Source organism: Gymnoscopelus microlampas (genome assembly GCF_963454915.1).
Source record: "Gymnoscopelus microlampas genome assembly, chromosome: 8".
Taxonomy (NCBI): Eukaryota; Metazoa; Chordata; class Actinopteri; order Myctophiformes; family Myctophidae; genus Gymnoscopelus; species Gymnoscopelus microlampas.
This window is the reverse complement of record NC_139945.1, coordinates 32,732,525-32,746,420: the sequence shown is the minus strand read 5'-3', so window position 1 is coordinate 32,746,420 and position 13,896 is coordinate 32,732,525. Positions and strand designations below refer to the sequence as shown.

The following is a 13,896-nucleotide window of genomic DNA, read 5'->3' as shown; positions in this document are numbered from 1 at the left end:
GACCGTAAAGCTTTACACTGTACAGATATTTTTCATTGCTTCTCATTTGTGTCATGATTCTGATTGCATGACAGTTCATTATGGAGCATAACCTCATAGAGATTTCTTGTTCTTGCTAGCTAACCTCATGTTAGGCAGTTCTATCACCATTACCCACACAAAGGTAACTACTATAAAAGAAATACGCTGAAATTAAACGATATTCATGTATTTCCAGCACATGTACAAACAAACTAAATTGCAGTGGTGTAAAGTACTAAGTACATTTACTCAAGTACTGACTGTACTTAAGTACAATTTTGAGGTATTTTTACTTTACTTGAGTATTTCCAATTTTCTGTACTTTTACTTCTACTCCACTACATCTCAGAGGCAAATATTGTTTACTTTTACTCCACTACAATTATTTGAAAACTCTAATTACTAGTTATTACTTTGTAGATTTTGATCATTATTACAAAACATATATTAACCACTTCAACCCTATAGACATTTGAAAATAGCCGATCTACAAGCTCACAATAGGCATTGTGAGCTTGTAGATCTGCTATTTGAAAAAATATTTGTATACAATTTATGCATTTGAAAACTTGATGAAATTGCACATTCTGCATGATGAGTACTTTCCACTGTTGGTACTTAATACATTTTGATACCAATAATTTTGTACTTTTACTAAGTAATTTTTTTTTAATACCGGACTTTTACTTAACAGAGTATTTCTCCATTGCAGTATTGATACTTTTACTTAAGTAAAAGAATGTGAGTGCTTTTTCCACCACTGCTAAATTGCGGCACCATCTCCCTCAGGTGGCGATCTCACCTCCAGCCTAAAGAGAAGAGCCTGAATGTGTTCTAAAGTGGGGTCAAACAGGGCCTCCTGTAGAACACACAGCAGCAGACTGTCTGTCAGGGCGTGGGCCAGGGGAACAGGCTGGTCTGAGCTGCCTCTTTTTCTGGAGAGCCTACGGAAACAAGAAGAAGGATTGAAATAAGAAGGGCAAATCCACTAATACATCCAGTATATGTATATGTATTATGTATATGTAGATTATGTACTAGAGGTTCTGTACAAGATAGATTATAAGCCTGAAAATCTAGTAGCGCTTTTCTGGTACAAAGCCTTGAGGGGAGACTTTTCCCTTCTAGATATATATGTGTATAATGTTGGTCTAATGTGGGCCGTCTTAGTGCCATCATGGAAATGGTTAAATGACAACTGAATCCAGCAGTAAGTATTATTTTAATTCTCATATTTACATTACTTTGTCATGACAATGTATTTTTGTAATAAAGTGTGTTGAACATTTTCCCCCAAATAATTTACTATAGCAAAGCCGGGAAGTCATTTTGACACAAGCTCTTCTAGTGTATATGGATACTTGAAGTTGTTGAAACATTGTCTCACCATGAGCACTGCTGGTAACTGGTGTGTTCTTCTGTCATAGCCTCTCGCCACAGCCTTTGATGGGGCTCCACCTTCATTTCAAACACAAGGAAGGATTGAAAAATAGACATACTTTAAATCACTGCTGCTTTTGTAGGCTTGCACTGTAGACTGTAAAGAAATAATACATCTAGGGTGTGACACATTATACCGTACATTATACAACACATTTGGAACAAGGACAAAGTTGGTATGACCCGGCTGGGGAAGATAGTACCATGATGTCATCGGAATAGAATATAAATGGATTAACAGTAGTAATATTGTACTTTTATCTACAACTTATTCTTATGAGCTGACTTTAACGACGTGAGCTGGAGGCTGGATGCCATGAGGCTGCATGGACTCACCTCTCTGTGTCTGAAGCTCAGGCAGCACCTCAAAGCGAGGACACACATCCACAGGCCAGCGCACAGCATGCAAACCAGCAGCAGCCTCCAGAACACCTGCGCTGGGCTGAGAGATGGGTGCAACGGTGCCTCCACGTGGCACACAGACCACACGATGCCTACCAAAGCTAAACTGTACCAGCCATGCCAATGGAGACCTGCCCTCGGAGTGTGGGAGTTACGTTTTGGCCGGTTGCTGAGAGCCAGTCTGACCTGCAGAAACAGAATGATGAGGTGACAGAGAGAAACACAGTTACAATTACAGATATCATTTAGTTACAATAAAAACAGGCTAAACAATTGGTGAAGTAATTGTTAATTGTTGTTATAGAGAGCCACATGAAAATGACACATCTTAAGAGCAAGACACAGATAGTTATAAGAACAAAAACAAGTCAACTCAACAAATTATAAACAAACTGGACACATTTTGTTACAAATAAAGGCTTCTAACTATTCAAATGGCAGTCTGAGGCATGTTATAGATTTATTCATTTCATGTTCATCAGCTAATTGACAGAATCGATACACCGATATCACAGTCAGGTTATGTGTGAGATAGTAACCTATACGCAGTGGTGTAGAGTAACTAAGAACATGTACTCAAGAACTGTACTTAAAGGGACTATGTCATGGCCCGAAAATATCATGTATGATACTGTACGTCACGTGGTCTCTCTGAAAATGATGAAGATGTCACGCCCCCTTTAAGTACAATTTTGAGGTATTTGTACTTTACATGAGTATTTCCCATTTCCAATACTTTAACTTCTACTCCACTACATCTCAGAGGCAAATATTACTACTTTTACTCCACTACAATTATTTGAAAACTGTGGTTACTAGTTACTTTTTTAGATTTTGATTAATATTACAAAACATACAGTAACCACTTCAGCCCTATATACATTTCGGACATTTTAAAATAGCCAATCTACAAGCTCACGCTTGTAGATCTGCTATTTTCAAAAGATTTTTATACATTTGAAAACTTGAAATGGGACATTTTGCATAATAACTTTTGGCACTTTAAGTACATTTAGATGCCAATACTTTTATACTTTTACTCAAGTGCATTTTGAATTCCAGACTTTTACCTGTAACAGAGTATTTCTACATTGCAGTATTGGTGCTTTTACTTCATCATCATCATCATCATCATTCGAGTGCCCTCGAGATCTGCGACACAAGCTGCTTCCACTGGTCTCTGTTGCTCATTGCCACCCCAAGTTCATTCACAGTCAGTCCTGTATTCCTACTCAGAACATCTGGAAATGTGAGTGGTCTGGTTCCTCTTGATGGGCAGGGTAGTCTCCACAGAAGAATATCTGAAATGACCTGGTCTTTTGCGACAATGTCCAGCAAAGCGGAGTCTTCTTTGTGCCACAACAACTGAGATGGAAGGGATGCCACCATAAATCTGACCTTTAGTGGGATGGTTCCTCCAGGAAAGGTTCTGGACACGCATGAGGAGTCTTGTGTATGTTCCGTCAGACGATCTCGTAGCTCCTTTCATTGTCCATGTTTCGGCACCATACAAAACTTTTACTTAAAACATTTGAGTACTTTTCCCACCACTGCCTATACGTGGATGGGAACTGTGGTGATGGTGTCAGCTATGAATGATGCAACAAGCAAAGAGGTCAAACCTAGTGCTCTGCAGGGATTTGAGCACAGCTGCACTCAAATCGCACTTCTTCCAGCCCTGTTCCATAATGGTTCACCTCAGGCAACAAAAAAACCTGCCAACTCAAAAGCTGATTAAGATCAAACACCAGTACGTACCTCTGCGTTTTGCTACAATTCAGCTCTCTCTCCCTGTCCTCCTTCCTTCCTTCTGTCGATCCATGCATCAGGCCTCTATCTCCCTCTGTCTGTTTCCCTCTGTGACCTTGATGGCATTGGAGGCTACTGAGACACGGACATGCCGGTGACAACTCTCGGGTGGCGATTTCCTTCCAACAGAAACAAGTTCATTGGGTGTGTGAATTAGTCAAATGAGAACCAGCCTGTTGAACCGGTTCCCTCAGTCCACTTTAATTTATGTAGGTAGATGTTTTGCTTTTGTCTTCCCACATTCCTTCGAAAGCAGAAAGGTGTAAGCACACTGGTGGTAATTGTGTGCATACCCGACCCACCCAGTTCCTAAAACAGGGCGTATTGAACCAAGCAGAGAACCTTACTTTACAGAAGTCCATTACTGTTCTGCATGACTCATTCCCACCACACAAGGGCCAATTCAGATTATCTGACAATACCTCATACAGTAGATGAGTTAGGTCAATAACATTTTTGCCTAACAAACTGCCTTGATTTAATGTTTACCGTAGCTAAAGTTAGGTTGAGGAGTCAGGACTTTGTCTTTCAAAATTCTTTACATAAAAATTAAACTCCATGTTCTTCTGCACTTAAAACAGTTACAAGCCCTTTTTATAAATTGAACTTCTGTGTTTTACACTTGGCTCGACATGGGGATGTCTTGTGTGTGAGTCTGTTTTCACAGAGAACAAACTCCCTATGTTGGACAAACAAAAATGTCTAAAGATGTTGGATCTAAGCTCTGGACGCAAAACTGCAATACACAATGTAAATGTTGAATATGCCATGGCATTATCTTCAATTCTTGAAGCAAAACCACTATCCACCCTTCTTTGTTTTATTGGTGTAGAACAAGTTACTGCCCCTAGATGGGGTAATCTCCCCAAGTTGTTATAATATGGTTTAAAAGGCAGCGAACTGATCCCTGGTGGCTCAACCAGTTAGTACACAGACTATGCTCTATCTTAAGAATTAAGCATAACAATATAAAATAATCTCTATTCGCTTGTGAAAGGGATACTACATATTTTACAGAAATCTACCTAACGCAATATAAGGATAAAACATAGCAATTGGATATTGTGTACTTGATTATGTTTGAAAATCTAGGTTATTGTAGGCTTAAATGTTTATATACAGAAGCAGAGTTAGATGTTAATTCTTCTTTTCAGAAGTGGTTGGACAGACAGAGCTCAATGCTCAGTAAAAACTACCATTGGCTGCACAGAAGCGGAAAAATAAGTTCCTTCAAGCCATGGCTGAACTCTACTTTTAAAACACATGACCAACTGTCTGTTGGGAGAAATAAACTGTACATTTTATTTCATTTTGTAAAAAATAAAGATTCATTTTCAGATTCAAATATAACTGTGTCTTTATTATATACAAATATATACAGCATGCATGAAGTCAGTTTCCCTCTATGGGCAAAAGTAACAAATTAATGAGGAACTATATACAATCAAGCTCTTTCTCTTGGCTGAGGGCAGTCCATAGTCTTTCTCTGTATTCAGAGTTTTTTTTGCCTCTTCAAAGGTCCATGAAAAGCAGCTGTAGCATACTTGGTCTGTTGTCTGATGTCAGGAACATGCTCTCCATCTCCATCTGACACCCCTCCTCATCCTAAAATGCATACAAAAGATTATTGAACCACTTGAGCCCTATATATTTTTTTGCAAAAAAAATAGCAGCCCTACAAGCTCACGAAGCATCGCAAGCTTGTACAGTGGGTCTGCTATTTTCACTACTTGACCATTTTTGACAATTTACATCTATGACATACTGTATGCCCAAAATAGGGACGGCAGGTTTAAACTGGTTGAGAATGCAACACCCAAAAATTATTCAAAAAACAATGTTGGTGCAATGCATCTGTATAAGCCTTGTCGTCTGCTGCTTATAATGCTGGCGATGTAAGTATTTTTTTCACTGTTATTCTAGTTTTGCATCAGTATTGCTGGAAATAACATTTGTAGACACTTATGATAGCCATATTAGCCGATTCAATCAAATATACAAAATCACAACTGTATAAAACAAGGCTTACTAACCAGCATGGTCATGTTGACTGCATGTGTGATGTTATGACTGTCCTCGCCAAAACCTGCCACCGTCTCCACGAAGGGATCCATCCAGTCAGCACAGGGCTCGATGACATCAAATGGCACACCTGAGGACAGTAATAAGTATGTTGAGTTCAGGGTTGTAGTCAAGTAAATGATACAGTCAAAGCTAGCATTGTTGAACGTTGACTTCTATAAACAGACGTGCATACAGTGAATGTGTATTGTGATCAGTAGTAGAAAGTAACTAAGTACAAAACTTTAGTTCCTAGTTATTTTGAAGATTTTGATTATTATTTCAAAACATACATTAACCACTTCAGCCCTATATACATTTCGGCCATTTGTGAGCTTGTAGATTTGATATTTTCAAAAGATTAAATCTTTTGAAAATAGCAAATTGTTCAAGTTTTCAAATGTATACACATTTTTTATACATTTGAAAACTTGAAACAGAACATTCTGCACAATGAATTCCGGACTTTTACTTGTAACAGAGTATTTCATTTTTGCAGTATTGATACTTTTACTTAAGTAAAACATTTGAGTACTTTTTCCACCACTGGTGTATTGTGATTCAGTTTGGTGCTTACTCTGAGTCTCTGTGAGCGCGTGGACGTCCACTGTCTGGTCCTCCCCGGTAGAGACGGTGCTCAGCCGCTCCCTGCTCTCAGGAGGACTGAGCTCCCCGCCGCAGGCTGACTTTAGGAATGCGTCCCAGATGAACGCACCCACGTCAAAGTCCCCCGGGAGCGTCTCCTCCTGCTCTTCCTTCCTCTCCACAGAGAGCAGCAGGGGGCTGGAGGAGCAACGCGGGACTTTGGCTGCTGGTCTTTGGCTTCCAGTTTCTGCGGACCGTTTCCTCTTTTGCCTGCGGACCGCCTCGGCCTGGAGACAGGACCCCCCCAGCGTGGTTCCCTCAGGGTGATGAGGGTCCCTGCTGCTGGTGCCTCCTGCTGCATCAAGTCGCTGCTGTGACTCCAGGTTGGTGTAGGGGCCGGTCTGGCTGCCTGTAGGTAGTAGACCAGTCACAATTATTACATAATCGTCTAATTGCAATTATTTTTGCATAATCGTCATAATCGTTTACATGTTGAAAAATAATTAATTAAAAATATATTTTTTTAAAATGTAAAAAAAAAATGTAAAAAAAAAAATATATATATAAAAAAAGCAGAAATAACAGATCTACAAGCTTACAACGCGTCACTTTGTGACGCGTTGTAAGCTTGTAGATCAGCTATTTCTGTTTTTTTTTTACATGTATAAAAGGATTATATATGTCAATAAGTTCTTTGTATATTTAAGTTATTTGTCCAATGCCAAACACACAATTAAATCGTTAATTGCAATTATTTGAGTGACAATTAATCGTCAACTCGTCAACAATTTGTAATCGTGACAGCCCTACCTGTAGGCGGGCAGAGGCCGGTCTGGCTGCCTGTAGGGTTGCAGGGGCCGATCTGGCTGCCTGTCCAGGGGCCGATCTGGCTGCCTGTCCAGGGGCCGTTCTGGTTGCCTGTCCAGGGGCCGATCTGGCTGCCTGTCCAGGGGCCGTTCTGGTTGCCTGTCCAGGGGCCGATCTGGCTGGCTGTCCAGTGGCCGGGGGCTGTTGGAGGGGAGCCGGCCTGCAGTGGGGTGTGCAGGGCTGAGTGGATCTGGACAGAGGGCTTCATGCTGTTGCTCAAGGTGCCGGTCAGAAGGCTCTCGGCGTACTGAGGGTCGACCCTCCAGTACCCTCCTTTCCTCGACGGCTCACCTTTCTGACGCAGCACCTTGATGAAGCCCTTCTGCGTGGACAGGTTATGCCGGACCGTGTTCTGCGAAGAGGGGAGAAGCATTTGTCATGTGATGACACTTCAAACTGAGGCTATGTCAAGGGGCCACTTTTAATAACCACTTAAGCCCTATTTCTTACTTTATTGTACTCGAAAATAGAAGATTTACAAGCTCAGAAAAGGTCACAATGTGATGCGTTGTAAGCTTGTAGTGCTTTTGATGAAGTGACAGTCTTCCCTCACCAAATTTAACTCACAGAATTGACGTTGAGTCAACAAATCTCATCATGTCCATATACACTTTCGATGTGACAATTGTGAGTCACAATGAACTGTACCAGGCATCATGCAAGTAGGATCTACTATTTACATTTATATTTCTTTAAACCAATTTGTTTTACAAATAGTTTTCACAGAATGTTCACCCAAGAATATGCATGCTAGGGTTCATGTGGTTCCTTACCTTCCATGTTTGGTCAGCATGGTGGAAGTAGGCGAAGCTGCTGCTAATCCACTCGTACAGGTAGGACACCGGCACCTTGTCCTCCTCACTGTCCTGCATGGCCATGCAGATCAGTGTGGCACACGAGTACGGTGGCTTCACGCTGTTGGTCCTGTAATCAACCGTACTCGGTGACACCATGCCAGGAAGAATCTGCAACAAGATTATTATACTTAATTAAAACTAACAACATAACAAAAAGTTGAATTGCAAAAACTAAACAAAACGACGATTTATTTTTTATATATTTTTGGTTAAAACAAGAAGTTTTTCGTGAAAGTGAAGAAGCTCTACATTCTGATAGTAATCATTGCTGTTTGTTCAGTAACACGGGTATAGCAATGATTATTTAACACTTATTTTAAGTTAATAAATCACTTACTGCACCTTTAACATAACTAACTGAAACTATAATGTTTACAAAAACAATATCCTTAGTTACTTATATATTTCATACATAAACCTAGTATTTTGGGTGGATATGACATCTACCCCTGTTGGGTCAAAAATCTTCCAAAATAGAGACAATAATCTGCATTTTAAAAGCACACAACGCATCACATTGTGGGGCGTTGAGAGCTTGAGATCAGCATGTTTTCTCGAATTGTGAAGATTCTCGTAAAGTTTTGCCTATATTCACATGACCAAAATAGGCCTGGCAGGTTGAAAGTGGTTAACTATACATGTTTGAATCTCGCCCCTGACAAATAAAAATAACACTGAAAGTACAAAACTAAACTAAAACTAGGCCTTAAAAAAACTTAACTAAACCAGCAAACCCACATTCATTGAAAACATGAAGTCATGAAACAAGAGCACAAAATATCAAATCTAAACTATACTAACCTTGTTCTGTACATGGCTGCAGGTTGTCGCTATGGGCTTGCTGGGGATCGGTGGCGTGTCCATGGATGCCAGGTCCCCAGCCAGAGGGGACAAAGGCCCCTCTGGAGGAGCCAGCAGCAGCTGGTTGCAGATGAAGATGGGAGGTGGCTGGTGGTGGAGGATGGACAGTGGAGTGCCTGGCTGGGACCCTTGTCCTCCGATGGCACCAGGGATGGAGCAGGCGACCTGTAGCCACTCTAGGCTGGTTAGGCTGTTGAAGTTGATGTTTTTATTAACAAAAATACATATACAGTACAGGACCTTATATTTGTACGTATCTGTCAAAACCAGTGGTTCACAAAGGTTTTGATTTCAAGGAGCCCCAGTTTGCTGTGCTTGACTAGGCCACAAACGAATACAAGAACGCTCGCCCCAAAACACGCTCGTCCTGGGTCAAATCTGACGACCTCGGAGCGGTCGCCACAAGTTATTCCTAAACGTAACCTTAGTTATAACTATGCCTAAACCTAACCTTATTCCTAAACGTAACCTCAGTAAAACTATGCCCTAACCTTATTCCTAAACTTAACCTGAGTAAAACTATGCCTAAACCTAACCTTATTCCTAAACGTAACCTCAGTAAAACTATGCGTAACCTTAAACTTAGGCTATTCCTAACCTTATCCTCAGTAAAACGAAAACAAGAATACAAGAACCGCAAATAAAATGGGGGCGAGTGTGTTTTGGGGCGAGTCTTCCGGTTACCCCACAAACCCCATATGTCTGAGAGTTACATACACATAGGTCAATTTGGTTCCTAGAACTATCAACAATTTAGCTGGGGACCTTCTGGAACCTCTCTGGGGGTCCTCATACCCCACTTTGAGAACCACTGGTCAAAAGGATAAAACAGAAAAAACGCTAGAGCTTTAATATTTACCTGTCATCCATGTCCATGTCCATCCATGTATCCAGGACCACGGTACCCTCAGGACACAGGTTACCCCAGCTGAGAGACTGCATGGCTCTAGATTCTAGAAAGAAAGAAAGAAAGAAAGAAAGAAAGAAAGAAAGATAGGGCAATTCAGTTGTAAATGGTGTGTAAATGGTGTGTGTGTGTGTGTGTGTGTGTGTGTGTGTGTGTGTGTGTGTGTGTGTGTGTGTGTGTGTGTGTGTGTGTGTGTGTGTGTGTGTGTGTGTGTGTGTGTGTGTGTGCGTGCGCGCGCGCGCGTGTGATCGCTGGTTGACCGTTGGCGCACAGTCCCTCTTTAAACACGGTAGTACGACGGTGTTGCATGCACAAAAAGCATAGATCTGGTTGTTAGCTTGTAGTCAAGATCTGTTCTTTTTTTGCAAGCAACATGGTGAGTGATTACTGTTTACTTTTAGCAATGTCAAAGGACAAGCGGCATTCCATCATGTTATTCAAATGAAAACAACTCGTTAGTACATATAGCTTGTTGCAGCAAGCCTAACTTTATCTCACCCTACTATCAGATATATTGTAATCGATTATTATGAAACGATATCCCCTTAATTCCGTTAAGGACGTTATGAAAATGAACAAAACTCACCTCACCAATAACAGACAGTTGGCTGATCTCTTGGCTGCAGACTGCAGAAGGATGGTGACTCAATGACAAGCTGTGGCATCGATTCCACCATAAAAACAAAACGATGCACAAAGATTATCCACAATGTGTTCGTTGTCAACATACAGCTTCTAAAGAAATACGTTATAACTCATTTCATGTTACAATCAAATGATTAAAATGTCCCCCTTTTAAAATCCAATAAAGCTTACCGTAGTCAGCCAAGGAAGTTAGTTAGTTAGTTAGTTAGTTAGTTGAAGAAAGCCGTTGAATTGAAACAAACAGTGAATTTCTGGAGCGTTTGTCCGATAAGTGATGCTCTCTGCTGTGTCTCAAGGTGTGTGACTGAACTTGAATTTACGAAGAGCATCTACTAACGGTGTGCCGGTGAGGAGAGCTTTGTGATTGGACAAAGGTTGTTGATTTTCAAGATAGCCAATGCCACGCCTCGCACCTGTCCACGCCCCCAATCCCCTCATACCGCCTCCCCATTGGCTGAGCGTCATGTACTTCTGGTCTTCTTAAAGTGACAGCGCCCTCCCAGACGATGGGAGCCTCCCTTTGGTTTCACCAAGCGTTTCACCAAGTTCTCGCGTAGCCAGACAACTTAACTATTCCACGAAAGCATTTGAAAATGGTGGGACTTATAACTCTATGATAGAGTTATATAATATATCGGGAGGCAGTGGTGTAAAGTAACTAAGTACATTTACTCAAGTAATGTACTTGTGACGGTGGCCAGGTTGTCACATGTAACTTGCCACTTCTTTTTAGAATGCTGACACTCTTTACTTTGTCTCAATAATAAATAAATAACAATACACATTAAACTCACAACAATAAAATATCAGTTGCACGGTAAAGTGCGGGGTGCGTAATTACTGTGAGAATAATACTGTTTGTTAGGTACTGCAAGACTACGCCACCTTTTTATTTAAGAGGTAGGGTCCTCTGTAACACTCTTTCTTAGGCTATTCACAGGTTCGAGTTTACCCAGGTAAGTACAATACTTTTAAATGAGAACAACACTTCAACACATATCCCTTGGAGAAAGCTGGACGGAAACAGGTTTGTATAAAAAGGTAATCTATTTTATTAAGATAATACAGTGGCGTCTATAAGCCATAAAATATTGAAAAGCATAAACAAAATATAACACTAATTCTAAAACCTCAACCTCCTAATGCGCCCACTAACTAACTAAAATACAGGAATACAGACAATCACCAAACACTAAAAACAGACAGGGCTTGTGCAAACTATAGCAAATAAATAATGAATTTAGCGTTAAAGTGCCAACTATTACTGAAGCAGTAAAGTGCCAAGTGCCAATTCAATTGCTATATGTCATATACTCATCACGGTTCAATGCAAAAGGTGGGAATGTCCTTATATGGGGTTTAACTGGAGCGGGGGTTTAGGCCAGGAATCACTGTCTCTTCTTGTCTTCGTGCGTATTGCCTGCAATCATAGAAACTAGAACCAGTTCATCTGTTCAGGTATATTTCACATATGAGGTTTAGGACCGTGGGTTTATAAAGGTAACGTTGCATAGAAGGACACTTACTCGCCCGCCAGACTGTACGTCTGGCTTTGAGGGTGTGAAGCGCGCAACGTTATCGCCACTGGACCTCTCCTCCGTTCCTTGGTTCGTCTGTCTGTCCTCCCCGTCTCTGCTGCTACTGCGCCGTCTGCTCACCGTCCGCTGCTGGTGGCTTGGTACGTGCCGCGATCACTGTATTCCCCACCTCTGCTCCGTGGTATGTCTGCTCCTCCTGTGCACAACCGTCCCTTCTGGCTGTCACTTCCACACTGCCCTGTATGCCTGTCTCTCTGCTGTCCAAGTGGCTCGCGCTCACTTTTGAATAAGGTGGGCCACACCCTACTCCGCCCTCATTCGCTCTGCCACCAGCGTGACCTGGGGACATTGGCCGTCCGCTGTCACAAGGCCAATGTCACACAGCCTATAGGGGAGTCCAATGTCAAGTGGCTCGGGGACCGGGGGGAAATACATTGTCAACCATAAAACATGCAGTGCAGAAATATAGTTAAGAGAATGATGTTTTTAAGTGCGTAATACAGGTTTTTCATCATCAATAAAAAATGTTACAATTTGGTTTCACCCCCCTGCTTTGACCCTGTCACATCCCCCCCCACTTTTCCGTTGCCAGTCCCTGCAACTGTCCCTAATCATGTCCATACCTCTGGGGTGGCTGGCCTATATTTGCTCTTCCCGAGCGCCGTGGCTCATCTGGTGCTCTCGGGACGGAGAGAAACCCATAATACTGCGGCGTTGTTGCTTCTACCTGCTCGGGCTGCACTACAGCTGGGGGGTCCTCGTGGGGCGACCTGGGGGCTACACACACTTTCAACGCATTTCTATGTATGGTCTTTTCTCGCCCCCCCTTCTCGGGTCTGACTCGGTACACCAACCCCGTAGCTCCCACCTGTTCCATCACTGCGTAAGGCTCGGGGTCCCACCACGTACTCAATTTCCCCTGGCCATCTCTCTTCCTATTTCGAATCCACACTCTCTCTCCTGGTAATAGGGGTGTAATACCGGCCCTACGGTCATAAACCTGCTTTCTCCTCTTGGCCGTTTCTCCCATCCTCTCCCCTGCGGTCCTATAAGCTGTCGCCATTCTCTGTTGGTGGTCCTGTACCCAGCCACCCACTCCCATGCGCTCTTGCGCTGACTGCACTCCTAACTGGACATCTATAGGGCGCCTCAAATGTCGGCCAAACATTAAGTAGGCGGGGGCATAACCCGTAGCACTATGGATCGTGTTGTTATAAGCATGAACTAACTCGGGTAAGTGCTCATTCCATCTTCCTTGTTTATCAGTGTCTAGTGATCGCAACATGTTCAGTAATGTCTGATTAAATCGTTCCACTCCACCGTTCCCAGCCGGGTGGTACGGAGTGGTGCGACTTTTTGCAATACCATAAGTCTGACATAAATGGTGCATTAACTCGGACTCGAAGTTGGGGCCTCGATCTGAGTGGAACCGGGCCGGACAGCCGAACGGCTGGATAATATGCGTCCATAACGCACGGACAGTGGTGTGCGCAGTCTGGTCTCGGGTGGCAATAGCCCAACTATAACGGGTGAATAAGTCAGTAGCTACCAGAATGTTTTGCCACGCATCAGCAGGCCTACCTAATGTGAGGAAATCAATGGCTATTACTTCTAGTGGATATGAGACTTCAAAGGGTTGTAAGGGGGCCCGAGGCTCTGACCTGTTCCTCTGCAGGCTGCAGGCGACACAACCCTGTTGTAACTGACGCACCGCTCCCTCCATACCTGGCCAATAGAACCGACGTCGCAGCTGGGCCAAGGTCCTCTCCAACCCAGCATGCGCCGCGGCCGTGTGGATTCCTCTCCATACCTCCTCTCTGCGTGAACCTGGACAAATGATCTGTGAGTATTGTTCTTTGGTATAAGGATCGGTCACCTTCCTATATAACACATGATTTCGTAT

At 42.5% G+C, this 13,896-nt stretch overlaps 1 protein-coding gene across 2 annotated transcripts in view; it reads right to left on the bottom strand.

Moving 5' to 3' along the window:
* Positions 1–3,761, bottom strand: part of LOC311051156 (uncharacterized protein) — an 8,902-nt gene extending 5,141 nt beyond the window's left edge. The window contains exons 1-4 of one of the 2 annotated variants that reach the window (XM_084065573.1): positions 3,622–3,761; positions 1,798–2,049; positions 1,409–1,479; positions 824–965 (exon numbers count right to left, since the gene is read on the bottom strand). In XM_084065573.1, the coding sequence (XP_083921699.1) occupies positions 824–965; positions 1,409–1,479; positions 1,798–1,866 (282 nt within the window). In that variant the 5' untranslated portion in view covers positions 1,867–2,049; positions 3,622–3,761. Of the gene's footprint in view, positions 1–823; positions 966–1,408; positions 1,480–1,797; positions 2,050–2,933; positions 3,105–3,621 lie in introns of those variants that run through there. The other variant, XM_084065574.1, reaches the window with a different exon arrangement.
* Between the last annotated feature and the right edge of the window lie 10,135 nt (positions 3,762–13,896).